The sequence below is a fragment of the Candoia aspera genome, chromosome 10 (genome assembly GCF_035149785.1).
Source record: "Candoia aspera isolate rCanAsp1 chromosome 10, rCanAsp1.hap2, whole genome shotgun sequence".
NCBI lineage: Eukaryota > Metazoa > Chordata > Lepidosauria > Squamata > Boidae > Candoia > Candoia aspera.
In genome coordinates, this window is record NC_086162.1 from 20,588,287 (window position 1) to 20,616,050 (window position 27,764).

The window sequence follows — 27,764 nt, forward strand, 5'->3', positions numbered from 1 at the left end:
GCAAGTTTTAGGGTACGTAGGCCACCCAAATGGACAAATTGCAAGACTTTTTAGATTTTAGATAGGGTTTTATTTTTGTTTTTGAACAGAGAATGTAAGAGAGAGGACAGAGGAGATAAATTCACAAGTTGCCAGGAATTAAGCAGGTTGGAAACATGGGGCATTTAGCCCAACCGTAGGACAAAAGTTTACTTATCAGTGCCATTAATTTCAAGGTGTGGAACAGAATAGGGAGGGAATGGCCGAAGTCCAGAGCACGAATTCCCCACTGTCATTGCAAGCTATAATTTCTAATTATAAACCAGGAAGAACGTCCAGAGGGATGGGCTTCCAGGAACACCTGCTGTGTGCAGGTTGTCATGACTGTCAGGAACAGCCGTTCACCAAGGAGACTCAAGTGACCTTTGGATAAAGGAGCCTCAGGATTTTTGCGCCCTTTGGACTACCAAGCCCATGGAGAACAGAGCCCTTTCCTTTCCCTTTTTTTAGTTTTCATATTTTATAAAAAAATTATTTATTATCTTTATGCTTTGTAACAAAGCAATCTTTGACCTTACAAAAAAATGAAACTGAAAAATAAATTAAAAATGCAAACTAAAAATACAAACTAAGAAAGAAAAAAATTCTCTGGTATTTTATACTTATCAATAGCCACTGGTTTACCAATGAATTCAGTACTATAATGTAAGCAATGTAAGATATTATTATAATATATCACAAAATCTCTGCCATAATAAACACATATTGCTGCATCCTCTGATTCGTAGAAAATATATTGATAAATATATTTCCGAAACAGATAGATCACTCTTTTCTGACAACCATTCCTTGATCTCTGGAATAATATCACTTTTCCAATTTCTTAATAAATATAATTGTTTTTGTCTACCCCCACCCCCCTACCCCCATTCTTGATATAACCACAATTCCTGATAAGAGCCCTTTCCCATCCCAATGATTTTTCAGAGGCCTCTCCTTTATATCACAGCCTTTAAGTGAAACTTGGAAGCATGTGTCCTAGGACAACAGCTATATAAATTGGAAAAATGAATGAATGAATGAATGAATGAATGAATATAATCTAACTCTCATATGGTCCAGCCCTGTTTTCTATACCTGCAATATTATGCCATCCTTCAAGCAGACATAACATACCATCTACATTGAAGAGAAACCAAAAAAACATTTGTTTTGAGCCAGAAACCATTACACAGATTTCCTTGAACCCTATGATTAAATTTAATGTCAGGATTAGATTTAGGGTGATTTTGTCATGCACTGCCTACCGCCGAGTAATGCGCAGACACTGGTTCAGTTGAAACAGGCTCTGGTTTATTCATAGCGTAGTGCTAGTCGTAGAAAAAAGCTGAGAGTGACAGGAGTGCGCCGGTGCGGGGTTTAAATACCCCGCGCTGGTCAGCGCCCCCTCACTCAGGGTTACGTCATCCCCCCTTTGTCCAACATGTTGTCTTGCCGGTAGGTGAGGGGTTGCGAGGCCCCGCTGGCGCTCCGGGATCGCCCATCATCGGTTTCCTTATTCATCCGGTGATTGCTGTCAGCTGGGCGATCTCCGTTGCGCTAGCGTTAACAGCTTGGGTGTGCCTCGCGATCCGCTTAGCCTTTGTATCTTCTTCTTTCTTCTTTGTGAGTTGATGGCTGCTTATCTTGAGCCCCTTCCCCTGCTTCCCCGTTATTGTCATGTGTGCCATTGCGCTGATGTCTTCAGCTCAACGGCACTCATGACATACTGCCCCCTGTCCGAATAGTGCCCCCCCCCCGGCTTTCTGGTTTTTTTACCAGGAGAGCTGTCAAAATGGTTTTTTTTTTTTTTTTTGGAATTTCCCGCCGGAGTGTTTTCGCCCCTCCCTTTGTTCCGCCCTCTACCACGTGTCCATCTAGGGTGTGTTTCCAGTGCGCATGCCCATCACACCCTGGGCGTGCGCATGTTCCGGCCACACCCTGCTTGTTTGGCTCAGTTCGGCGAGGAGAGAGGCGTGGCTGGTCGGGTGCTTATCAGCTCCAGGTAGGGCCCTTATTTTTATTCTAAGTGCGTCGCCTTTGTTATGTGTGCTCCTGGGCGTTGCCCCCAGGTATGCACTGTTGACTTGATTGCCACTCCCCCGTGGGCCCGGGGCGGGGGGAGGGTGCTGGCGACCGCTTGTCACTCCCTCGTGGGCCCGGGGCGGGGGGGGGGTGAGTCCCGGGGGGGGGAGGTCCACCCAAGTCGCGGGCTTGGGGGGGCCCTTTCCCTTGGGGCACGGTAGGCGGGGGGGCCCGCGGGGGAGGGGGTATGCAGGTGCCGGTTTACTTGTCTCGCCGTAGGCTTGTCAGGGTACGCCCGGTGAAAAGCCCGGGTCAGGTCAGGCGCGTTAACGTTGTGCGCCGCCACCCATTCTGGGTGGGGGAAGTGTTTCCACCTGACCAAATAGTGTAAAGTTCCCCGTTTCCTGCGGGAGTCGAGTATGTCCCTTACTTCGAAGTGATGTTGGCTGTCGATCATCACCGGTGAGGGCGGTGGCGTGCTTGGGTGCCATCGAGAGGTAGTTGCAGGTTTCAGGAGGCTGGTGTGGAATACCGGGTGGAGTCTCCGTAGGTTGTGTGGCAGGTCCAAGCGTATTGCCACCGGGTTCACTATCTGTGTGACTCGGAACGGCCCGATGTACTTAGGCCCCAATTTTTTCGAGGGTTGGGGCGACTTTAGGAATTTGGTGGATAGGTAGACCATATCCCCAGCCTGGAACGTCGGTTGTTGGCGCCGGTGCTTGTCGGCCTGCTCTTTGTAGGCCGCCTGTGCTTCCTTCAGCGCTGCCGTGATTATCGGCCACGATTCCGCAATCTTCCGTCCCCAGTCACAAGCGTCCACCTGGGGTCCCGGGGGTTGTGGTAGCTCCGGTATGGGGACAAAGTTGCGCCCCGAGACTACCTCGAACGGAGTTTTCCCCGTGCTCGTGTGGACGGCGTTGTTGTATGCGACTTCGGCGAACGGGAGCAGTTCGGCCCAGTCGTCTTGATGGTAGTTGGTGTATGAGCGTATGAATTGTTCTAGGGTGGCATTGAGGACCTCTGTGGCTCCGTCCGTCTGGGGGTGCCAGGCAGTGGATAGGGCCTGTTGGGTCCCCGTCAGCTTTAGGAAGGCCCGCCAGAATTTAGAAGTGAATTGTGTGCCCCTGTCGGTCACGACACGTGCGGGACATCCGTGTAACCTGTACACGTGGATGAGGAAGAGTTTGGCTAGTTGTTGTGCGGACGGGACCGATGTGCAGGGGATGAAGTGGGCCTGTTTCGAAAAGTAGTCTTTCACCACCCAAATTGCCGTTTTCTTCTGGCTGGGTGGGAGGTCTACTATAAAATCCATAGAGATTTCCTCCCATGGGTGGGAGGGTTCCGCCACCTGTTGTAAAAGTCCCGAGGGCTTACCTGGTGCCCGTTTGGCTCTGGCGCACGTTGGGCAGGACGCTACGTAGGCTTTCACGTCCCGTCTTAGCGCGGGCCACCAGAATTGACGCCTTGTTAGGTGCAGGGTCTTAAGGAACCCAAAGTGTCCCGCTTGCTTGGTGTCGTGGGATCTATGCAAGATCGCTTGGCGTTGCGAGTCCGGGACATAGATTCTGCCTTCCCCCCATGCCAGGTCCTGTGCCATCGTTACCTTGTCGGGGTTTGCCAGGAACCAGGGGTCGGTTTTGAGGGCGGCGGTGAGGTCCGTGTGTATCCCCCCTGGTAGTTGCGGTTGGCGTCGTCTGGTCACTGGTTGCCCCGCCGTCGGTTGCGCCGTAGAGTCGTGCTGCCTCCGAGCGCCGCTCCGGGTGGTCACAGCCATCCCCAGTTGGGAAGCGGATAGGACCATCCCAATCGTGTCTGGGGCGGGCTCTTCGTCTTGGGGCAGTCGGGAAAGGGCGTCAGCCAGGAAGTTCTTTTTACCCGGCATGAACTTCAGCTGAAAGTTGAAGCGGCTGAAGAATTGGGCCCATCGGACCTGTTTTGGGCTGAGGCGTCTGGGCGTTCGGAGGGCCTCGAGGTTCCGGTGGTCGGTCCAGACCTCGAATGGTTGGGCGGCTCCTTCGAGTAGGTGTCTCCATGTTTCCAGCGCCGATTTTACCGCGAAGGCTTCCTTCTCCCAGACGTGCCATCGCCTTTCTGTCTCGGAGAATTTCCTCGACAGGTAGGCGCATGGTTTCAGGACTCCTGTGGGGTCCTTTTGGAGTAGGATGGCCCCCAGGGAGAAGTCTGAGGCGTCGGCTTGGACCACGAACGGCCGTTCTGGGTCTGGGTGCGCGAGGATTGGCTCTGTGGTGAACAGCGCTTTCAACTTATTGAATGCGGTCTGGCACGCGGGAGTCCAATTCAATACTGTGCCCGGGTTCTTGGCGCGTCGGGTGTCCCCCACCCCTTTGGTTTTGAGGAGGTCCATTAGGGGGAGGGCTATCTCCGCGAACCCCCGGGCGAATGACCTGTAAAAATTCGCGAAGCCGAGGAAGCTCTGGAGTTGGCGTCTGTTGCGGGGGCGTTCCCAGTTCACCACCGCCTTGACTTTTGCGGGGTCCATTTCTATGCCGTCTCTGGAGATTCGGTACCCCAGGTAGTCTAGGCGCGCTTTATGGAATTCGCACTTTGCGGGTTTGGCATAGAGCTGCGCCCTTCTTAGCTTATCGAGGACTTGTCTGACTAGGGTCACATGTTCCTCGTGCGTTTTGGTGTAGATAAGGACGTCGTCTATGTAGACGAGGACCCCTTTGAACAGGTGTTCATGCAGGACCTCATTGATGAGCTGCATAAATACCCCCGGGGCCCCCGCGAGTCCGAACGGCAGCACTTTGTACTGGAAGGCGCCTAGGGGGCAGTTGAACGCAGTTTTCCATTCGTCCCCCTCCCTGATTCGGATGCGGTAGTACGCCTCGCGAAGGTCCAGCTTGGAGAAGACCTTGCCCGTGGACAGGTGGGCGAGCATATCTTTTACCAGGGGTAAGGGGTATTTATTGGACAGGGAAGCCGCGTTTAGGCCCCGGTAGTCGGTGCAAAGCCGTAGGGTGCCGTCTTTCTTCTCCCGGAATAAGACGGGGGCTCCGACCGGTGAGCATGCTGGCTCTATGAATCCCCTCTCTAGGTTTTTATCGATGAACTCCCGGAGGGTCGCCATCTCCTTCGGGGTCATCGAGTAGATCTTCGGTCTAGGTAAGGGGACATCAGGCAGCAGGTCAATCCGACAGTCCGTCTTGCGGTGGGGGGGTAGTTGATCAGCTTCTGCTTCTCCGAAGACCTCGGAGAAGTCGGCGTATTGTTCCGGTAGGTCTGCTGTGGTAGCTGTGTTGTCCTGTGTAGCCGCCTCTGCTCGTCCCACAGTGGGGTTGGTTCTGCCCACCGGAACTGGCGCCCGGTACTCACCGTCGCCGAATAGGAAGGTGCGGGTCTCCCAGTCGATGCGCGGGTTGTTTGTCGCGAGCCATGGCATTCCCAAGACTGCAATGGGTCGTCCGATGTGGGTGACTACGAACGATGTGCGTTCGGTGTGGGTGCCCATTTGCAGGGTGACCGGCTCGGTCTGCATCGTGGCTGGTTTCCCTCCCGCTGTTGAGCCGTCCAGCTGGTGGAATGCCAGCGGCGTGGGGAGGGGGGAGCAGCGGAGGTCGAGTTTGGCGACTAAGTCGGGGTGGATCAGGTTTTTCGAGCACCCCGAGTCCACTAGTGCCGCGGCCGTGGTGACTCCGTTGCCGGCAGAGAGTTTGATTGCCGCCATTATAACGGAGCTTTCGCCGTTCGGTCGAGGTGGTCCGCGCTGCTGTCCCACCGCCTGCCTCGCAACGCGTTTCAGGGCAGGCGGGGAGCATTTCCCGCCAGCTGGCCTGGGTCTACGGCGTCCTCTCCCCCCCAGTAGGCGTCCCAGCCTTCGTCTGGTGTTGCTGTGGCTCCGGTCATTCGGCGGTGCAGGGACGGCGGCGGGTTAGGTGGTTTGAGGCTAGTTTTCGGGGCGGGTTTGGGCACACTAGCCGGCGGTCTGTTGGCGAAGCAATCTGCCGTCTTGTGCCCCAGTTTTCCACACCTCCCGCAGGGCCCGCGATTAAATTTCTTCCTTGGGTATGTGGGACCGGCCGTCCCCACGTGTGGCGTGGGTACCTTTGGGCAGGTGTTGGTCGTGTCTTCCGTCGTTGCCATGAGGAAGGTGCGGTGCGCGTGTTCTGCTTTCCCCGCGAGGTGGATCCAACCGTGTAGAGTCTCCGGGTAGTCCCGGTAGAGGGCCCATTGGAGTACGTCGCGGTTGAGCCCCCTTTTGAACATTTCCAGCAGGGTGGTCTCGGACCAGTCGTTGATCTTCCCTGCGAGGGCTTTGAACTCGAGGGCGTAGTCCGGGACAGTGCGTGTGCCCTGTTTGAGTCTTTGGAGTGCGCTTTTCGCCCTCACTTTGGCTAGTGGGTCCTCAAAGTAGCTCTTCATCTCGGTGATGAAGGCGTGGAAGTTGGCGAGGGCGGGGGAACTGGACTCGTACAGTTGGACGTACCAGTCCGCCACCCGGTCTTGTAGTTTGATCGCCACAGCTGCGATCTTGTCCGCTTCGGAGTCATAGGAGTGTCCGTGCCTCCCCATGAACTCCCTGGCATTCGTAATGAAGAACGACAGTTTCGCGGGGTTCCCATCAAAGAAGATGGGGAAGTCCTTTGGGGCCCGGGCGTTTTGTGAGCCCCCTCCTCTCACTTCCCGGCCTGTGGCGTCGTCCGCTTGGGCTGTTTGTTGACCATCATCTGGCCCGTGGGAGTGCGGCGCCTCGCTCGGGGTGTGGACCTGTGCGGGGACGTAGTTGGGCGGCGCAGGGGACATCAACGATTGAAGCATGGTCCGGAGTTCCTTCAGTTGGGTCTCCATGGCCGCGAGTCTAGCTTGTGCGTCCCCGTCCGCGATCCGCGCCGCCGCTGGGGCCGGTTCCATTGGTGTGTCGGCGGGGGTGGGTCGCCGGTGGGGTTCAGGCACTCCCATCCGTTGGCCCGCTTCCTCCGCCATCGGCTGGGTTGCTTCTTCGTCCTCCCCCATGCTTACCGCCGTTGGGCTGCCACTCCACGCCCGTGGCTGGGGTGCGATGTGGGGCGCGGGGTTCTCCGCTGGTCTCGGGAGGTATGTTGCTCCCTCCCGTGGCCGGGTTGCCTCCATCGCCATCTCCCCCTGGGGTTGGAGCTGAGGCTCGGGTTGGGCCGGGTGGGTGTCCATGGCTCCGGGAGTCCGCGGTGCCTCTGGCCTCGATCGGTCCTCCTCTGCTTCTTGCCGTGCGGCTCGCCCCCCTTGTCCGCGTCGCGCCGGCCTCATCGTTCCTGGTCTTCTCGCCGTCTACTCCTCCCGCGGCTCGTTGTCGTCCGGTGGGGCTCGGCGAGGCTGAGTTTGTGACTCTCAGCTTTATGTCATGCACTGCCTACCGCCGAGTAATGCGCAGACACTGGTTCAGTTGAAACAGGCTCTGGTGTATTCATAGCGTAGTGCTAGTCGTAGAAAAAAGCTGAGAGTGACAGGAGTGCGCCGGTGCGGGGTTTAAATACCCCGCGCCGGTCAGCGCCCCCTCACTCAGGGTTACGTCATCCCCCCTTTGTCCAACATGCTGTCTTGCCGGTAGGTGAGGGGTTGCGAGGCCCCGCTGGCGCTCCGGGATCGCCCATCATCGGTTTCCTTATTCATCCGGTGATTGCTGTCAGCTGGGCGATCTCCGTTGCGCTAGCGTTAACAGCTTGGGTGTGCCTCGCGATCCGCTTAGCCTTTGTATCTTCTTCTTTCTTCTTTGTGAGTTGATGGCTGCTTATCTTGAGCCCCTTCCCCTGCTTCCCCGTTATTGTCATGTGTGCCATTGCGCTGATGTCTTCAGCTCAACGGCACTCATGACAGATTTGTTCATGACTGGCAGCTCTTCTAGGTTTAATCTGTGTTTGGAGCATGCGCTGGTGAAGAGTGAACATCAATATTGGTGGGAGGATGAAGTTATGGTTGAGGTCTATTCTTAACTTTAAAGGTAAAGGTAAAGGTTTCCCTTGACGTTAAGTCCAGTCGAGTCTGACTCTAGGGGGCGGTGCTCATCTCCGTTTCTAAGCCTTGGAGCCGGCGTTGTCCGTAAGGACCCGTCCGTGGTCATGTGGCCGGCATGACTGCACGGAACGGCGTTACCTTCCCGCCAAAGCGGTACCAATTAATCTACTCACATTGGCATGTTTTCGAACTGCTTGGTGTGCAGGAGCTGGGACTAGCAACGGGAGCTCACCCCGCCACACGGATTTGAACCGCCAACCTTTCGATCAGCAAGCTCAGCAGCTCAGCGGTTTAACCCGCAGCGCCACCGTGTCCATTCTTAACTTTAGGCTGTGTTTTAATACTTAAAGGAGGTTTGAACCTTAGGTTAAGGAAGGTGTTGGTTATACAGCATATTTTTATATTGTTTGAATTGTTTTTATATTGTTCGTATTGTTAGCGACAAAACTCGAAACAAATTAGACTCCAACAGTCTCTGAGTTTAGAAGTCGAAAAAGACTTTATTTCGCTCTCTCTCTGAGCTTCTACGGTTTGCAAAGCGTGCTGGACTTTCCAGGAGCATGATGCAACGAGTCCAAAAGAAAAGCCACACCATACAATATTTCAAGTTTATTTTTATACATTTTCCTGTCCCGTCGCTCCTCTTTATCCGTTTCCCCATTGGCTGGGTACTCTCAGACTTACAATCTTCCGGCCGCCTTTGTTTTAAACCATTATCATATTAGGTGATGTGTTTAGCCGTTGCCCTGATGAGTTTAGCCATTACCAGATGATGAGTTTAGCCATTGCCATGATAAGTGATGAGTTTAGCCCTTATCATTGGATGAGTTTTCCCCACTATCTCCTCCTGACTTCGTGTTGGTTTAAGTATTTAACATGGCGTTGCTTTTGCTCACTAGCTTGAACTTATTGACACATTAAAATCTTTACCTCTCACAGTATGTATTTGAATAATGTTTATACTTTTCTTTATTTGAAACACTCATTTATTTGTTTTAGTGCAGTTACCAGAAAATGCTGCTTGTTAATTTTGGTTGGGAAAGAAACCATAAAATTAATGAGCAACATCTTCCATTTAACTGCACTAAAACAAATAAATGAGTTGTTTCAAACACACACGCACACATGCACATATATGCATATACATATGCATATACATTCATGCTATTTTTACTCAGCCTGGTTCTCAGGTAGAAATAGCTTTTTAGCTGTTTTAGAAAATTTTATATAATTTCATATTTCATGGAGAAGCCAATTCCTGTCCTAACAGTCAGAAATCATGCTGAGACGAGGAGTAGGTCTCTAGTGTTTATTACTGCTACATAAAACAGAATCCTAACAAACTGAAGAAGTGTGGGAAAAGCCCAGTCAGATAAACCCCAAAATTCAAGGTGGGTCTGTTCTGTGTCTCTTTGAATGACAGTTCAAAGCCTCTAAGCTACGTGTGCGTTTTCCCCCCTGGATAGAGGCCCCCTCCTGCTCACCATCAGTACTCACGACAATTCCATTTATTTACAGTTGTATTATAATCTGAGCATGCATAAAGATTCTGGATCTGTGATCCAATTACCAGCCCAGAAAGGATGGCTGAGATTGTGTAAGCAGTCTAAAAAATCTCCCATTGCCTTTGCTGTGGCAAATCTGTTTGCCACTATCCAGAGAAAAAACCAACCATGTCCCATATCTTTTTCCAAAAAAAAAAGTTGAAGGCATCCTTTGAAGTTTCCGTTTGAAAAAAAAATCTCCCTAAAGGACAAAAGGAAGTATTTGGCATGTAAGATGATCTATCAAACTGGTCTTGGATGTGTGATGCTTTCTGGAAAAATGTGTCCACTGCTGTTACTCTACAAATAAACGTGATGTCATAAATTAACTCTGTTATTGTAATAGAAATAGAAAGCTCAACCTCAGTAGACTGAGTGGGACCAGCAATGGAACTGCAGAATGCTAAATGATTATTGGAAGGGGGAGTGGAAAACCAGGAGCTGGGAAATAGAATTGCGTGGAATAGGAAGTCTGGAATCCTAACTGGAGAAATTCTGCACTGGAGCCATATTGTCTCATGCCACCCAGTGATGTTCCTGAGTCTCTTGTTAGGAATTATGTTTCTGCTCAGACTGTTCAACAATCAGATCTCCTCTCTATGTGGCTGTATTTGTTTAACATCCTTGGCTTCTTATTCTGGGTCCTGGGCTATTGGATTGTCAGGGCGTGCAAGGGTATTTAATTGAACTTATTATCTGTTTAATCAAGCTTCGCCTCCAGGATCCTTAGATGAATAATCGAAAAAAAAGTTTTGTTTTTTTTAAAGAAGAAGAGAGAGCACTTCTGTATTTAAGGAACAAAATATAGCTTAGGATTGAAACCTTCTTAAGTTCCCTCCCTCAGGGTTTTTAGAAGGCAGTTTTATTTCAACAGACTTTCACTCCCAGATAACTCTTACTGGCAGAGGAACAGGGAAAGCTGTTGTACTGATTTCTTGCAACTGCTATTTTTATAAATGATTTCTTTTATTGTCATGTTTATAACTGTAAGTCCCTGTAGCCTACCCAGACACTATGGAGTTGGGTGGATTATAAAAATCATAAAATAAAGTTAAAATAAATATTTTAACATTTTTAATTATGTTCCTTACAAGGAGCTAAGGAGGATACGTCTTCATCACCTCCAAATTCAGTTCCTTGGAACCTGTACAGACCAATGGCTACTCTGTTTTTCATGATTCCCTTGTTTTCATCATTCGAAACAACTCCAAAGCAGGGTTCAAGTTGATCTAGAATATTAAATTGCCACTAAGAATTTGGAATTTGGAATAAGGGAAAATAAATGCTACTTCTTTTAAAAGGCTGTTAGTTCTTCTGGAAGTTAATGAACCGCAAGTGTTAAGGTTTTGCTTAGCATGTCCTTGAATTCAAGAAATGTGGTATCAAGAGGTTTGCCAATAAAATTGGTGATATCAGTCTGGTTATATCAAAGCTGGGATTGAACTAGAGTTCTATCAAAAATTGCAATTAAAAAAAAAATCCCTTCTCACCCCTATGGGTGGTCTGTGTCTCCCTCAACCTCGGGTCCTTTGCCAGAGGTCTGGGAGTTTGAGGGTTCTAAGCAGGATCTTAGCTGTTCCTAGCACTGCACTCTTCTGGACAGAGAGCTCCGATGTTGCTCCTGGGATCTGTTGGAGCCACTCTCCCAGCTTGGGGGTCACAGCCCCGAGTGCTCCTGCCACCACTGGGACCACTTTGGCCTTCACTTTTCACATCCTCTCTAGTTCTTCCTTCAGGCCCTGGTATTTCTCCAGCTTCTGATACTTCTGCTTCATGCGTGTTTGCTCATATCTTTTGATAGCCTAAACAACCAGCCATCTCTCTATGGGGAAAGGGTGGGATGAAGTTGTGGGTTTTAATCAGCTCACTGTTCAAAGCAACATGTTTGTTATCCCTTAGCTTCAAATGTTAAGTGTTTCAAGGAAGCAACATTTCCTTTAATTCTTTGCTGAGGCTAAAGCAAACTTCAAATGAGGCTTCAGCCACTTAAGTTTGGGAAGGTGCCAAGGGAAGGAAATCCATGGAGGAAAAGAATCAGTAAAACTGACGAATAGAAACTGGAGCCCTTGTGAAAAGGAGTCCAACAGAGGTCAAAGTTGGAGCGCTCCATCACTGGAGCACTTTAAATATTGTTAGTAGAATTACCCCACCCCACTGCATGGTGGTCATCAGCAAAAATGACTTCAACATATTTAAGAAATTATTTTTTATTTCATTTCCCCCCCCCCTTGCATTGAATTTCACTGTGCCTAAATAAATCTCCTCTGTATGTATATATTAATAAATATAGCAAAATTTTCTAAATGTACTTTGTAAGCACCAATTCATGTTTATCTTTCACTATGCCAATACTGGAATTTATCTACCAGATATTTGTTGCTGGCTGGTATAAGCATGTCTGCTTTAACTGGACATGTTGTGGTTGTTGGTTATAAATCCCAATGGCTGCATTTGCACTAGGAGTGTTCAGCTCAGCCTTTTTTTTTTTAATGACTTAAGATGTGTAAACATTGGTCGCTAAGTAAGTGTAGTATTCATTGACTTGTGGAACCCCAGAAAAGGGTCAATTCAGAAATAGGGTTCCAGGTGTTGTGTGAATGTAGCCTCGAAGTATATGTCCAGTTTCAAATACCAAGAAGATGAAGGCATGCAAGTGTGAGACATTATTGAAATATAAAAACGAGAGCTTTTCCTTCCTTGCCAGAAAATATATTTCACAGAGAATCCTGGTAAATACCAATCGATTATTAGCAGAGAAAAGGGGGCATCTCAAGATTTAGCAGCATGCAGCAAACAAGACTTTTACATTTTTTTACTCATTTTATTAAATGTGATTTTCTTTGTTTAATAGAAGGATTTTATCCTCTTTTATATATCAGGAAAACCCGCCTACTAAGAAGGAAGATGCTTTAGCAGATCGTCCACCTTACTCTGTGTTTTCTGGAAGTCAAGGCTACTTGCCAATAATTTTGGGAGCAGGTACGCACTCAGGTTTCTTTATAATCTCCTTGTATAGTCCAGGCACCCCGAAAACACGTGGCTCATTCAGACAAGCGTTTTTGGTTCCACAGCCTCGTTCTGCATGAGTGTAGAATCTTCCATCTGCTGGAATCGAGAAGTAGGACAACAAAGTCCATTCCTGAGGTTGCATACAAAGCGAGGGATGCTGTGGAATTGGAGGGGTGGGCAGGTATTTCAAGCAGGGTTGACTGTTACTTCCTTAGAGTTTAGGAGGATTGGGGTGGGGGGTGCTTCTGTCTTTTAAAAGAACGTTAAGTGTGCTGTGGAAACTGTAACTTGCTCTTCCATACTTTATCCTCTATTAGGGTGTAAGGAAAGAATTTACACACTCACTACTTTTGACATTCACAAGAAGAACTGATTTATAGTCACTGCTGTGAGATGGGCAGCCACTTGGAAGGGAGGGAAAATTATGTACAGGTAGTCCTCACTTAACGACCACAATTGGGACTGGAATTTCAGTTGCTAAGCAAAGCGGTCATTAAGTGAATCAGACCTGATTTCATGACCTTTTTGCAGCAGTTGTTAAGCAAATCACTGCAGGCGTTAAGCGAACCACATGGTCGTTAAGCGAATCACACAATTCCCCATTGATTTTGCTTGCCAGAAGCCAGTTGGGAAGGTTGAAAATGGCAATCACGTGACCATGGGACACTGTGACAGTCATAAATGTGCACTGGTTGCCAAGTGCCCAAACCGTGATCACATGACCACAGGGATGCTGCAACGGTCATAAGTGTGAGGACCAGTTGTAAGTCATTTTTTTCAGCACCATTGTAAGTCTGAACTATCACTAAACGAATGGTTGTTAAGCAAGGACTACCTGTAACCTACTGCTCTGCAGAGATGAGCCTAGATATACTTAAAATGACAGCAAGATTTTTTAAATATATTGCTACTAAGACTAGAGCCCAGTCATTGCCAGCATGGCTGCGCTGACCGTGTGAAGCTAATTTTATTTTACAAACAATACTCAGGTTGTGGGCTTTACTATATTGGTTGATTGGCCAAAAGGCCATAATAAAACTTCATTCATTCCATTTTAAGCCTGTTTTTAGGCTTACTTGTACAGCTTGTGCACTTCCCAGGGCAAAATGGCAAGAACTGTGGGGCTGTTTTTTGCAATGGACTTTAGTCTTTGGGCATCTCATGTGTCGGAGTAGCAGGAAATCCTGCTGTTGCCGCTGTGATCAGACGCAGCTCAGGGGCCACAGGAGGAGGGCTAGACCAAAGAGGCGAGGGGCCCTGGGACCTCAAACCGCTCACCCCCGTTTTGTCATCAGATGATGGAAGTATGTGGCATCATCACACTCACCACTACTGCTGATGACAATACTGTTCCTTTGGTCTTACCTTGCTCCACTGTCACATCATAATACACACAATACTCTTCCCAGCCGTTGCAATGGATCAGCTCAGTGGGTTTGCAGGTTAGGTCCTGGGAGATGCATCCTGGACATTTCAGTCCATTTGGTCGGATCCCGAGTCGGGGCACTTGGGAAATTGGGAAAACAAGCAGAACTTATAACACTGCAATTCCATCCCCTCAGTCCTTAGGAACTTCCCCAGCCTTGCTCCTTGCTATCGCTTCTTGGAATTCCAAATGCAAATTGATTATCAGCTATCCAATTATATCTCGGGGGGATTTACTAGAGTTTGTCTCATGCTTTCCAGGGGTCACCTCTTGTAACAGGTAGTCCTTATTTAACGATGCCAACTGGGACCAGCAACTCCATCACTAAACAACGCGGTCATTAAGCGAGACATCACATGACCACAACGGACTTACAACCTCACTTCCCCCACAGTTGTTAAGCGAATCACCTGCAGTTGTTACGTGAGACATCACATGATGTGACCTGCTTTACTGCTAGCTTCTCCATTGATTCTGCTTGTTGTAAATGCCCACTGGTTGCAAAATGCCTGAATCTTGATCACATGACCGCGGGGATGCTGTGACGGTCATAAGTGTGAGGACCAGTAATAATGTTACATTTTCAGTGCAATTGTAACTTCAAACGGTCACTAAACAGGGCAGCTGTTAAGCAAGGACTACTTGTAATGAGCTGCGTGGATAACCTTGAAAGACAGGAGGAAGAGCTGCAGCCTAGACAACAGTCTGATAAGAGAAATCTGAGTCCAAAGCAGGAATGGGGGTGGAGAAAGCATCTCAGAAGGGACCCTCCCTAGATCTCTGGAAAGTAAAGGCAGGGGAGGGGGGAAGTGCTTTCAGACTTGCAAGATTCTGTTACTGTAACCTTACAATAAAGGTAGCATTAGTATTCTTGGTTTTGGTTTCCTGGTCTGGATGATCTCGAAGGGCTGACACCTCTTGAAGTTCTTCTTTTCTCCAAGGCTATTAAACTGGGAAGCCTTTCCAATATATGCTTTCCCCAGAGAAGCCCACTCCCCCCACTAGCTTCTTCATAGTGTGATGTCCTGATTTTTTCCTGACCCCCAGATTTTTCAGTCTTCAATATACTTCTGTTAGCCCTTCGAGGTAGTCCAGACAAAAAGCCCAGCAATGAATCCTAGCTCTATCTTTATTGTAAGGTTACATTAACAGAATCTTGCAGGTCTGAAAGTATTCCTCCCCTCCTTTCCTTTTACTACCCAGAAAACTAGGGAGGGTCCCTTCTGAAATGCTTCCCACATCCTTCTTCCTCCTGTGGGCTGAGATATCTTTTGCATGACAGTTCTCCAGGCTGTGTCTCTTCCTCCTGTCTCCCAAGGTCATTTCCACACACCATTACAATTTCAGCTCATATTAGTTTTACCTTGTGGCTTCCCTTCTTTTCTAGACTTCATCATCTTGACACATTTTACATTGTTGTTTGTGTGGGGTTTTTTAATGCTTTCTCTTTTTACTGGGAAAAGAGCAGGGGAAGTTTGATGATTGCCCAAGAGAGGAAGGGCGATAGCAAAGGGGGATAGTGCTTACATGTCACTGTTCCGCTGTTGCACAGATCCTTGCGACAACACTTTGCTGCGCTCCGTTTGCGTCTGGAGGGGAGAGTGAAACTCATTGGTGATGGGGCACAATACTTGATCTTGCTGCAGCCTTTGTAAGTGGCCAGCCACACTTCATTTCCTGTGCAATGGAAAGGGTTGCAGTCAATTTTTTTTTTAATCTGTTCAATTGTGTCCGATTCTCAGAGACTGCCTGGACAAGTCCCTGCAGTTTTCTTGGCAAGATTTCGAAAGTGGTTTGCCAGTGCCTGCTTGTTCTTCTTAAGGCTGAAAGAATGACTGGCCCACGGTCACCCAGCTGGCTTCGTGCCTAAGGCGGGACTAGAACTCACAGTCTCCCGGTTTCTAGCCTGGTGCCTTAACCACTACACCAAACTGGCTCTACAGTCAAGATAGGTGTTAAGTCATGCAAAATTACAAGAAAACCAGAAGGAAAACCCACTCAGAAACTGAAAGGGGCTTCATTTGGAAGTCTGTCCCCTACAGGGGAAAAAAACCAGAGTTAGCTCCAGTGGTAGAGAACATCATGAAGGGGATCAATCAAGTGGGGTGGCCTCAATTAAATTGATGTTTCATAATAGGCCATACTCACAATGGCCGCTATTTTGTGATATACTGTATATTCCCATAATAGAGAGCCAGTTTGGTATAGTGGTTAAAGGCATCAGGCTAGAAACTGGGAGACTGTGAGTTCTAGTCCTCTCTTGGGCACACAGCCAGCTGGGTGACCTTGGGCCAGTCCTTCTCTCTCAGTCCTAGGAAGGAAGCAATGGCAAACCACTTCTGAAAAACCCTGCCAAGAAAACTGCAGGGGCTTGTCTAGGCAGGAGTCAACACGGACTCGAAGGCATAATAATAATAATAATAATAATAATAATAATAATAATAATAATGCCCATAATATATTCTCAAAGCTCCAAATGCACCCACTGGCTCCAAAAAGTGGTTATTCCTAAATGGCCACTGAATTTACTTCCTCAAATTCATCTCATCTCAGAGTAAATTTGTTAGAAATATGACAATAAATAAATAAATAAATAATCATTCCAGTGCCAGATGATGATTCCTTACAATAGCTGGGTGCATGTGTTTGTATATACATACTTACAGCCACATTGTGCCAGAAAATACATATAGCTAAATTCAATTTCGGCTTGTTTTTCTAAACTTACACCATCCTAACTGGTATGTTCATCATTTCAAGGGGTAACAAAATGAACTCTGTTCAGCTACCACTCCTGCACATTAAAGCAAGCCCTCCCTCCAAGTTTCCAATCCTGGGTAGATAACTGGCCATCTCTGGAGCAAGCCAGGAAGATCATTCACCAATGGTTGTCTCCGTGGTGAGAGTGAGGCAGGTGTTTTCGAATGGTCGGCAGACATGCGGTGCACCAGTGCAGAAACCGCTGCTGCTGCTGCAGTATTCACACTTCAAACAAACCCCTGAAAGGGAGGAACCACAGTAAATATCAGAAATTGCAGCCAATTCAGAGTTGATCCATCATTGGAGTCAGGAATGACCCCAGCGTATGGTCAAAAAAGTCAAGATGGCAGCCCATTATTTTATGGACAGTGGTTTTTCTAGGGACAAGCCTAAGCTGGTGGGGGAGCTAGTGATCATGGTCGAAACTCTAGGGAATTAGTAAAGCATCCCATGTCACTGATCCCATAACTTCATCCATTGCACTCCACTCTCTCAAAACTGCACAAACTCTGCATAGCATTAAAAAGCAAAAACAAAACCCCCTTTCTACCCCAGCAGGGAGAGAGTTTGACAGCCAGGCTGCAAAAGTCAGTACAATCCCATCATTCAAAGGCCTGCACTGTTCCTTTCTGTCTTGCAGGATTCCAAGAGGTTGCCCCCATCTGCTTGAGCAAACAAGCCTTCATCTCTATGTGTGTGCCTGCATCACCAGGCACTTCCAGGTGTCAGCCTTCCCGTCTCTTTTTCCTTGTATTTCCAATATAAAGTGCATCTAGGATTGATCCAAGCTCTCTTGACTGTGAATCAATTCCGTCTTCTCTTCCCTTACAACTTTTTCTATGCGTGCAGTTGTCCAGGAATAATGTTTAGTGAGGACATAGATCAGAATTACAGTGAATTGCAAGAGACTACTTTCTTCCAAGTGGACGAAGCAGGAAAATTGGTTATTTTAAATATAACCTCTCTTACTGTGTGTGTGTGTGTGTGTGTGTGTTTTCCTTGCAAAGGTAGTTCTAGGCAGTCCCCCTTTCTTTTAACATGGAATAAGCAGGCATGCAAATTACAAGGCTGGCTGTGTGTGTATGTGTGTGATCTGTTGATTTTGAAGAATTCAAAACAGCACATCATGCACTAAAACCAGGACTGTGTCTTCTTCTGATTGGGCATCCCTGTAGTCCCCAACCTACAATGTCACACCATATCTGGCCCTCAAGAACAAAAAAGTTGCCCAACTCTGGCATTTGCACACACTTGTCCATACACATTCATGCACACACACACACACTGTAAATAGGAAAGGAATAAAATTACACTCTCCTTGACTGTGGGACTTGCAAGAAGTTTAAGAAAAGGAAACAAGGAAGCAAAATAAAAAAATGAAATGGTCGAGTAGATGGATAAATATTGGTGGATATTCTGGCCCAAAATACACTATGCTAAAACACAATAGCTAAGCGAAATGGTCAGGTGCCTCTCCACCACCTAAGACACTTTTATAGTGTGTTTGCTGCTACATATTTTTCAATCCTTCAATCAGGTGTCCAGAGGATGTACAAGTCCTACACCTATACTAGACTCCATGGTTTTGAAATCAGAGCTACAGTCTGAATCAGGCACGTTTTTAGTATTAAATGCCCTGCTTTGAAAACTTGGGTTCCCATTGGGTGATGTTCTTAATTAAATCCAAAGGACTTACCTGAGGAGATCAGGATGGAGAAGAAGAAGGAGATGATCAAGGACATCTGCATGGTCTTTGAACATAGAAGATCATGAGAAAAGCCCAGGGCTGAGCTGGCTCCTGGATAAGGGGTGACTCGGTTTTGTTAGCTGATGAGGACTTACAGCTTCTTGGCAGGAGAGGGTAGGAGGGACAAGGAGACAATGAGGATGGGAGACCAGCACAGTTCCTGGTCTCCCAGGCTGCAGAAAGGATCAATCACTGAGTGAAACTGACTCTTGTTCTGAGCTTAGTGACCAGAACGACATGCAGAGGATTAAGACTGCAACTTCTCAGATCAATGGGCAGAAGAAAAACAGCAAAGGACTTAAACAAGGCTTTCTCCATTCATGGTCTGAGCAAAGGTCTTCTCCCTTCTCCTAGAGCCTGATATGACTCACTGCTCTGGGAGGAACAATAAGAGGACCATCAGCTTTGGGGGTATCATCTAAGCTGTCATTACTGCCCAATATAAGAAGATAGAACATTAAGTCCAGCTGCTAAGTGTCATTATTTGCCCCATCTCAGTGTCATTATCTGCCCCGTCTCTTTTTCCTTCTGCATCATGTTTGTTAGACTCATTTGAAAGGCAGGAGCTTAATTTTTATGTAAGCAAGGGTAAATTCTGGAAAATGGGAAAGAATGGCATTAAACCTGCAGGAATGTAGAGCACTTCGGCATAAAAATGTTGGACTTTTCCAGATTGCAAAAAGTAACTGTAGGTGAGTCCCGAAAGGCAGCATATTAACCATTCCAAGGAAGCATTCAGTAACGCAGCAACATTGTCGTAAAGAAGCACAACAAGATTTTATTCAGCCATCAAGAAAAAATGAGCACATTTTTCTAGCTAATTAGAACTCTGTAGAATTTAGCTCTATTTGCCAGGGTTCTGAGGATGTAAGGGACTAGCCCCTTGCTCATTAAATCAATCACTTGGCAGCTTGAGAACATGTAATATTCTTCCAAATTTCTGCATACAGCCCAGGAATGCCAAACGTGCGTTCTTTATTCATGCAGGAATTCTTGGTTCCACAGCCACGTTTAGCATACACGTAGATCTCATCATCTGCAGGAATTAAGGGGGTAATGTCACCTCTGCAGACTCTGGACTCCATACAGTCAAGGTAGCAGGCCTGTGCCTTGAATATCTGTGGGCAATTCCCGATAGAGTCACTACGAGTCCTTTTTTCTACACCTTGTAGTTACTGGACCCAGCTCCAAGTGCGTGAAAATGTTTCCTAGCGGCCTGTCTTGGTAATTTGTCACAACCATGCGGGGCACTTGCTTTTCCACATTTCAGCACATCAAGTTTCTTGGTCTCTATTTGAAATAAGGGGCATACATCTTCTCATTTAGGGATATATCACACTAGCTAGGAAAACCAGTTGGAAAAGACAACAGAAGTAAAACTCTCTTCTTAAGAATCAGAAAACAACAAAAAGTATTTTAATTCTCTTGAGTGTGCTTCCAAAATCAAATTTCTAAACAGAGTAGTAAAAATGTATTGATAGCTTTCCTTTCAAGGTACAAAAATGTTACAAAGGTCGGCAAAGAAGAGATGACCCATTACTGAATGTTTCTCTCTTCTCTCTATCAATACAAAATATTATGTATATTATTACTAAGATATTAGATATAGTATCTGCTTTCATGATATTATGCAGATACTGTATGATCAAGCACTTTATCCCAACTTCTACTACACATGCTAGCATTAAAACAATTATCAGTGACACAAGGTTCAGAATTTCTTTTTCATTAAACCTCAAAATACTGAGATCAAAATGTCAGTGATTTTCAAATTCAGAATTTCAGAGTCAGCTCTTTGGTTCAGATTTATAATGCCTTGTTTGTTTGCTCTTTTTATTTGCTGGTTCACTGAATTTCTATCCCACCTTAGATTTGGTAGAATTTTGCAACTCCAGACATAAGTTTATTGAACCTAATAAAATCATCCAATACAATCAAATAGATCCCATAAACTGAACTGCAAATTCAGATGGAGTTCCTTGAACTCAACTAACCAGTTGAATGAAATCAAGGTAGATTTGTATAACCCTGCAATAACATAGGCAACATTTCTTGTGTCCTGGGTGAAAGGCCTAACTTTATTTATTTATTTATTTATTTATTTATTTATTCATTCATTCATTCTTCAACTTTAGTCACCGCCCATCTCACTCAAAGAACAACTCTGGGTGAACTTGTCATTCTGTCCCTATTGTGATCAATGAATGTCTCTTAAGCTCATGAAGCAGGATATGAGTCATCTCCAACTCCAGCAATTAGTATTCAGACATACATTCCATCTGAGAACTAGCCCTAGAGACTTTGTTCTCCATTCATTTTTCTAACCACTTTTTCAGGCTGTCCAAAACGGTGACCATTGATCCATCCTGTGTTTGAGAGGTTCATTAAACAGCCATGGATTAAATGAGGATGTGCTTAGGACACCGAGGGAAGGGGGGCACCAGAGTTTTCCCCCTAGCTATCATGCCCTTACCTCTTTCAATGCCATAGTCAACTTTAATTGAATGTTTTGTCATTGTCCTTATCTGCTGTGTTCAACTTCAATCTGCATTGTTAAAAAATGTTTTCTTTGGCATGGTGAGTGACTAAAGTTTAAAAGTTTGGTTTGAAGATGTCCTCAGATATCACATTTGTTTCTGTCTCATGGCGTGAGAGTTTTACTTCCGTTGAGGGGCACCACTGTTGGCCTGGGCTTAAGGCATCAGTTGGCCTTAATCTGGCTCTGCCACTCTGCAAAGAGGATCTTCTATTGCCAGCCTTAACCAGGTAGAACAGGCAGGAAACACGGCCAGATAAGCTAATTCTACTTTATTGTAAAGCTACATTAACAGAATCTTGCAAGTCTGAAAGTACAATTGTCTCCCTGTCTCCTTTACAGCCTGATAACTTAGGGAGGGTCCCTCCTGAGCCTTTTACCCCACCCACTATCCAGCTGTGGGCTATGCTCCCTTTTATCTGACTGTTCCCTTGGCAACATCTCTTCATCCCGTCTCCCAAAGTCATTCCCACATACTATTACATCTTGACCTATTCCCACAACATTTGTCCTCATGGAAGACATGAAGAGAGTGGAAACCAAATGGCTCTGTTTCTCCTTTCTTCCCATCTGAAGGACTTACCATGTTCCACAGTCACACCCATGTAGACACATTTGCGCTCCTGGCCTTGGCAGTCCACCATCTGTGTGGGTTGGCATTCCAGAGCCATTGAAAAGCATCCTGGGCATTTCAGTCCATTTCGTTTTTTCTTTACTTTTTCCACTGGGGGAAGCAATCACATGGGTTGATAAGAACAGCTTAACTGTTGGATGGTTATGTCAGCAACTTCAGGGAGGTGAGGGTTATAAGATTATTTGATGTGAATAGGCTGTTCCACACAGCACTGAATTAAACCAGACTTCCACTGATCTGCACCACCCACCATATTCAGACCCACAATCAGATACATGCAATTATATAATGGCTATGTGCAACTAAAGATCCAGTTGCATCTTGGTTCTTGATCACCCCTATAAACAATAAATGAATCAACTCAATGCCAGGAGTCCGAAACATCTTCAGCTACCATTGCACAATCCTACAACATGTCCCAGGTTTCCACTTCTGTTTAAAAAAAAAAAGTTAAATCACCTGAAATCTCATGTAATCAAGAGATCTTGCAAGGTTTTGTGGGTCTCATTGCACAAGATCTCACATTGGGATACTGAAATTTCATCAGAAGTTTGACATTCTCACATGCTATCTCACAAGCTTTTAGTAGATCTTTTGAAAGGCTGAGATCTCACAAGGTTTGGTCTTGATCTAACAAGAAATAGAAAGCCAGGGAGGCTGCAAACTTTTGGAGATGGTTGTATAATGAACGGTAGGATATTTAGACACACCTACATCTTTCCATCACTTGAAAACCTCCATGTCTGTTTATATTCCCCAGCTGGAAAGAATCCGGTGGGAAGTCGCCTTTAGATGTTTCCCCTTGCAAATCATTTAAAGAGTGGGGGGCCTGAGAAGCTGCAACTTGCTAGGGAATAGACGTTCATACACACCCTTGGATACTTCACAATTAAACATTCAAGAACATGTGAGAATTTCCCTGAAATCTTCTTCTGCTTTGAGAGTATGAGAGTCAGTAGTGGGGAAAAGTCCTAAAGAATTTCTTGGTCCAACACGAGCAGGACTCACTTGTGATTTTTTTTTATTGCAGTGTTTATTAGAAATGAGTAAAACCTACATAGATAGGGGATTAAACTCTGAGAGATCCCAGCATAGTCTAGCAGGGAAGGCTTGGTGCCAGCCCAGTGGATATATTCAGCTGGGCAATCATCACTAGTAGACCCATTTAAAATTGCCAAATTCAATTTTGTGAAAGTTCAAACAAGGCAGAGCCCTCTTTAATCACTGTATACATCCTTAGATTAGTGGCATAGAATAGGGGATGTTATTACAGAGGGTAGAGGTGACAATGAAATCTGGCAAAAAGTTATGTGTCATTTGCTCCAATTCTTGCATTGAAATCACCAGCCAATATTAAATACACCACAGGGAATGCAACCATTAGCTCTTCCACATAGGTATCTATTTTATCCTATGCGTGGTTACTCTGGTTTCTCTTCAGATCGTCTAAATCTTATTAGAAATGAATAGCATTCATCAATAAGAAGAATTCAGAGGGGAAGTTTTGAAAAAAGATACTTGCTTACATTTCACACCTCCCTTATTGCAGAAATCATGGTGGCAACACTTGGCTGACCTTCGCTTATGTTGAGAAGGAAACGTGAAGCTCATGGAAAGAGAAGGACAGTTCTTGGTTTGTGTGCAGCCTTTGTATGTGGAGAACCAGTGGTCATTCTCTGGGGTTGCACAGAGGAAAACAACAGAACAAGTGTGAGAGCTAGATAAGGCAATATCAGAAGGAGAGGGTCTGAGATCAGCCCCCTGGGGCATCCACAAGGGAGGGGAGCGGTCAAAAAAGCCTGGATGGCAATGCATGTAAAAAAGGAATGGGGCTTCCATCACATGGTCGCAGCCATCATCTAGACATTTTCTGATCCCCCCTGCAGATGCCTGTGGCTAGGTATACGATTCACATCTTACCTTGTTTTGTAACACCGATTGCATTCTAGTGATATAGAAACTTATCTAAATCTATAGGTCAGTGGTAAAGATCATGATTTGTATACCTATGGTCCTCAATATATCCAATTATAAGAATCTGAGAGCTGGATTTCTTTATTAATGTTTTTTTAATAACCCTGCGGTAAACCTAGCTTGTCTACAGCTATGTGCTTGAATTGCTACCTGCGATACTCCTACTTCTTGTATCAGTTGGGAAGAAGCTTGATTCCTAAAGTGTCATGGTCTCTTGATATTACAAGTATTCTAAAAAGTCCAAGAGACCCAACTCACAGGGAACAATCAAGGTGTAGAGAGTAAAGGAAGATGACCATGACAGAGACATGCAAACTCGATTCCCAAGGTCATCTTCCTTACTCTCTACACAAGGTTAAAGGGACTTTCAGAGGGATTGGAGACTGTCCTGGGATCTAGGATGATGGGAGGAACAGTTAAGGTTTATTGAAGACCCACAGCTGTCCACCAACTCTGCTGTTCAATATGAGCAACTATAAGTTATCAACTTATTTTTCATATTTGGGTTGCAGTGGAACCCCCATGCAAGACAGGAGGCATTGAATTCAAACAGGCTGTTACTGGTTTGCATATGTTCAGTTGCATGCCACTGCTTCCAGATGTGTCTGGGCATGTTGGCTAGAGATTAAGGATCTTGTAATCCAACAGATTTGGAGGACACAGGCTTGGAAAAATATATATATGGCCCTCTTCCCCACCATAATATCTTAATGACCAAGCAACCGTAATCCTGGATGGGAAGACACCCACCAACAACACTCTCTGTGGTAAGAATCAGGCAGGCCTTTTCAGATTCTGGACAATGATATGGGGCCCCAGTGCAGGAACTGGTTTTGCTGCTGCATCGTTCACACTGCAAGCCAAGCCCTAGAAGAGAAGAACAGCAAAGCAACGTGAAACCTCAGCCCATCCTGTTTTCTCTGTTCTCACTTGATACCACAAGGGTTACCTAACTGCTTCTTTATCATAGATCGCTCTTCACATGAAACAACAGTGAAGTGTGCATGTTTGTCAAGAGCAAAAAGGAAGGAGAAAACTTGATCCCTCTCCTCCTTGCATGGTAAAGGATTGGAAACAGTATTCCTGAAAAAGAATACCCCACCTCTGCCTAAAATAATTGATCCAGAAATTTGTTGGAGAAGAAGGAGAAGAAATACCCTGTTTTGTAACTTCGAGTGCCTTCTGGTGATAGGTTTTTATAAGACAGAATCTATAGGGTCAGTGGTAAAGATTATAATTTGTGTACAGATGGTCCTCAATATCTCCAATTATAAGAACCTAAAGTGGCAGGTGAGGGAGAATGCTGAAGATATTTGAAAACAACAGATCGTCAAAATAGACACTGATGAAATAGATGGCAAAACAGTATAGAGCAATGTAAAGTAAGTGCATAATGTCCCTAAACAATGTTTAAAAGTGCCTTCCAGTACCTTTACAGTACAGTCTTTCCATCTTGTGGTGCCTACAAGTACGTCTTCATAACATATAGCTTAAGAGAAGGACTTATTGCTCCAGTGTTTGGGCTGTACTATGATGTGTATGATCAATAGAGTAGCTGGTCAATCAACCAACCAGGCTAATTACACTAAACTATGGTACTAGAATATTAAACCTATGCCAATGAAATCATATCACTAAGAAATATCTGAAGTCCCAGGTGAATGTCTGTGTCCCAACATCTCCCCTTTAGGATCTCTGAGAAGAGATAAAAGAGAAGATACAGAGAAAACTCCAGGTAAGAACTTGAGAAGCTAAGGACTATTGAAGAGACAAAATTGAATTGGGTGGCTTAATAACCCAACCAGCTTTAAGTACCCCCTATTCCTAAATTAGTCCCTAGTAACTTACCAATAGCAAACAGAAAATCAAAGAGGTAGTAGATCAGCAATATATCCATGCTCTTCAGAACCACAGAGAAAGGAAGGTTGGAATTGAGGCGGCAACTGCATCAGCATCTGGATTCTTCTAGCAGAGGGAGCTTCCTGGGTTGGAAAGCATACAAGGGTAGGCCAGGGAAAAGGCAGATTCCAAGTCCCACTTGCAAAATCCATCACTTGCTAAAACTAAACCTGAACTTGCTGACCATTATCATACTGAAGGATATGCTGAAGAAGGTCACTCATGCACTTGTCATCTCTTGCATGGACTACTATAATATGCTTTGTGTGGGACAGTGCTTGAAGATCATCTGGAAACTTCAGCTGGTACAAAATGCAGTCACCCATATGCTTGTGGGCAGTCATGATGCTGCTATGCCACACAGCTGCTGGGGGAGCTGTGTTGATTGCGATCTTGTTTCAAGTTCAGCGCCAGGTTCTGGTTGCTACCATAAAGCCCTCTATGACTCAGGGCCTGCACATGTAGACTTGTCTTACCATACAGATTCCGTTGCACAATCATAGCAATCAGGGAATCCATGCTGAATGTCTCCTATTATTAGGAGGGGGGACATGAATGGCACGGCAACAGGCACTCTCCCTGGGGGCTCCCCTTCTATGGAACAGCTTCCTCCCCAAAGAGAGGATGGCTCCCATTCTCATGACCTTCTAGAAGCTGGTAGAAACTCAGCAGTTCTGAAAGACCTTTAGCAAGGTCTTTAGGGTTATAGAACTAATCTTAAATTTAAGCTTGTGGAATGATGTTGATTTTCTTTTATTACTATGTAAACTTTTTATAATTTAATATCTGCACACCATCTAAAGTTCACTAGAATTAAGGCAGCAGATAAAACCAATAAATGAATTAATAAGGACACTTCTGCAGTCCTCTGGTGCTAAATGAGAGGAGGGGGTAGGAGCCAGAAAACATTGTTTTTCCATCATGGCTCCCGTACGGTAGAACAGCCTCCCTCCAACAGCCAGGCTGGGTTCCTTAGTGAAAGCCTTCAGAAGACTGTGAAGACCATATTCTTCTAGAGGGCCTTCAGGATTCAATCGAGTTCCACCTCAAATCAGACATTATTTGTCAATTTATGAATTTGTTTATTGGGATCATGTTTTATTTGTGACTCTTGATTCTGATCTGTTGATACTGGCATGGTTTTATTTATTTTCTTGTAAGCTTGCTTGAGTCAAAGGGGTCAAAGGACAGTTGATCCAGTGATTCACTGTCTCCATACAGTATAGGGTTAGGACTATGGACAGCAAGATGCCCTCTCAGAAATGCTCCATGCTGGGCCACCAGCCAGAGCTTAGTTCTGCTCCATGCCCATATTCTCTTACAGTACATTTTATATTTAAAGAAAAGAAGAGATAAGTAATTTGGAAGTCTCTAGTTTGCAGAGCCCAATATCTCTATCTGGTAGTCCATTCTCAGTAATGCTCCTGGAAGCATATCCAAAAGCTTCTCCCTCCGCCCCCGCCCCCCAAAGTAATACAGCTTAGCTGATCATATTTGCTTCAGCTGCCTTTTAGGTGTGGCTGTTTTGGGAATTCAAATCAAGAACTCTGAGCTGGACAGTTCTCCCGCCCCCGCAAAAATAAATCATGAGGTTTTTGACCAGAGAAACCCAAATGGTTGAATCAGAAGGAAATCTTCCTGGGTTTAGTGTGACACAACTACTATTCATGGTGTTTAAGATTAAGCCTGCTTACCTGAAAGTAAGACCAATTGAATTCTGTGGGACTTACTTCTAAGCCAACACAGTCAGGTCGGGGTTGTCAGTTACACAGGCCTCTTTCACTAGTTTGGGCATCAGACATGGAATCATACAAGCCATAACTGATTCAAAGCTATATACCCGTTGCATGCCATCTATTAAATGTTCCTTAGGAGCTAGTTTACATTTGTGTGCTGAAAGGTATTTCTCCTAATTCTCATATCACTGTCTTTCTTATGCTAATGTAAATAACACACTCTGTTAGAGAAGCAAAAGACATTATTGGCTGACACAATTGTGACATCAGTGGCCTGTTTCACCAACCGCAGCCTATCAGCGTACATGAGAGTTCTGTGCCCACTCTTTGTTGACGGTTACTTCTCTGGTCATAAAGCAAGTTCCAGAATCACGTTGTACCCATTTGACTCCAATCTGGGATTTCTGTGTCATTCATCCTTGTTCCTTGACTCCTGCTTCTCAGAGTTTAACCTGAGATACCTTGAACGTAGGGGCAGTTGATTGGTTCCAGAGAGTTAGATTTCTG

The 27,764-nt window shown here is 45.8% G+C and overlaps 2 protein-coding genes across 2 annotated transcripts; both read right to left on the reverse strand.

Moving 5' to 3' along the window:
• Window positions 1–12,342: 12,342 nt before the first annotated feature.
• Window positions 12,343–18,944, reverse strand: LOC134503311 (phospholipase A2 inhibitor and Ly6/PLAUR domain-containing protein-like). Its single transcript, XM_063312079.1, has 5 exons — window positions 18,428–18,944; window positions 16,854–16,970; window positions 15,499–15,648; window positions 13,911–14,051; window positions 12,343–12,638 (listed from the first exon to the last, which is right to left on the reverse strand). The coding sequence occupies exons 1-5, from the start codon at window positions 18,477–18,479 to the stop codon at window positions 12,490–12,492; spliced, it is 609 nt and encodes a 202-aa protein (XP_063168149.1). The 5' UTR covers window positions 18,480–18,944; the 3' UTR covers window positions 12,343–12,489.
• Window positions 18,945–19,110: 166 nt separating this feature from the next.
• Window positions 19,111–27,604, reverse strand: LOC134503303 (phospholipase A2 inhibitor and Ly6/PLAUR domain-containing protein-like). The gene is made up of 6 exons (XM_063312070.1): window positions 27,216–27,604; window positions 25,471–25,604; window positions 24,373–24,489; window positions 23,175–23,324; window positions 21,598–21,738; window positions 19,111–19,514 (listed from the first exon to the last, which is right to left on the reverse strand). The coding sequence occupies exons 2-6, from the start codon at window positions 25,517–25,519 to the stop codon at window positions 19,378–19,380; spliced, it is 594 nt and encodes a 197-aa protein (XP_063168140.1). The 5' UTR covers window positions 25,520–25,604; window positions 27,216–27,604; the 3' UTR covers window positions 19,111–19,377.
• Between the last annotated feature and the right edge of the window lie 160 nt (window positions 27,605–27,764).

Excerpts from the sequence above, each read along its gene's own strand:
- LOC134503303 (XM_063312070.1), bottom strand. The coding sequence starts at position 25,519 with ATGGATATATTGCTGATCTACTACCTCTTTGATTTTCTGTTTGCTATT. Across the intron at positions 24,490-25,470 it reads TGATTTTCTGTTTGCTATTG|GGCTTGGCTTGCAGTGTGAA; the intron begins GTAAGTTACTAG and ends CTTCTCTTCTAG. Across the intron at positions 19,515-21,597 it reads GGGTGTGACTGTGGAACATG|ATGATGAGATCTACGTGTAT; the intron begins GTAAGTCCTTCA and ends TAATTCCTGCAG.
- LOC134503311 (XM_063312079.1), bottom strand. The coding sequence starts at position 18,479 with ATGCAGATGTCCTTGATCATCTCCTTCTTCTTCTCCATCCTGATCTCC. Across the intron at positions 16,971-18,427 it reads CTCCATCCTGATCTCCTCAG|GGGTTTGTTTGAAGTGTGAA; the intron begins GTAAGTCCTTTG and ends CCTCCCTTTCAG. Across the intron at positions 14,052-15,498 it reads CAACAGCGGAACAGTGACAT|TGCCCCGACTCGGGATCCGA; the intron begins GTAAGCACTATC and ends CAATTTCCCAAG.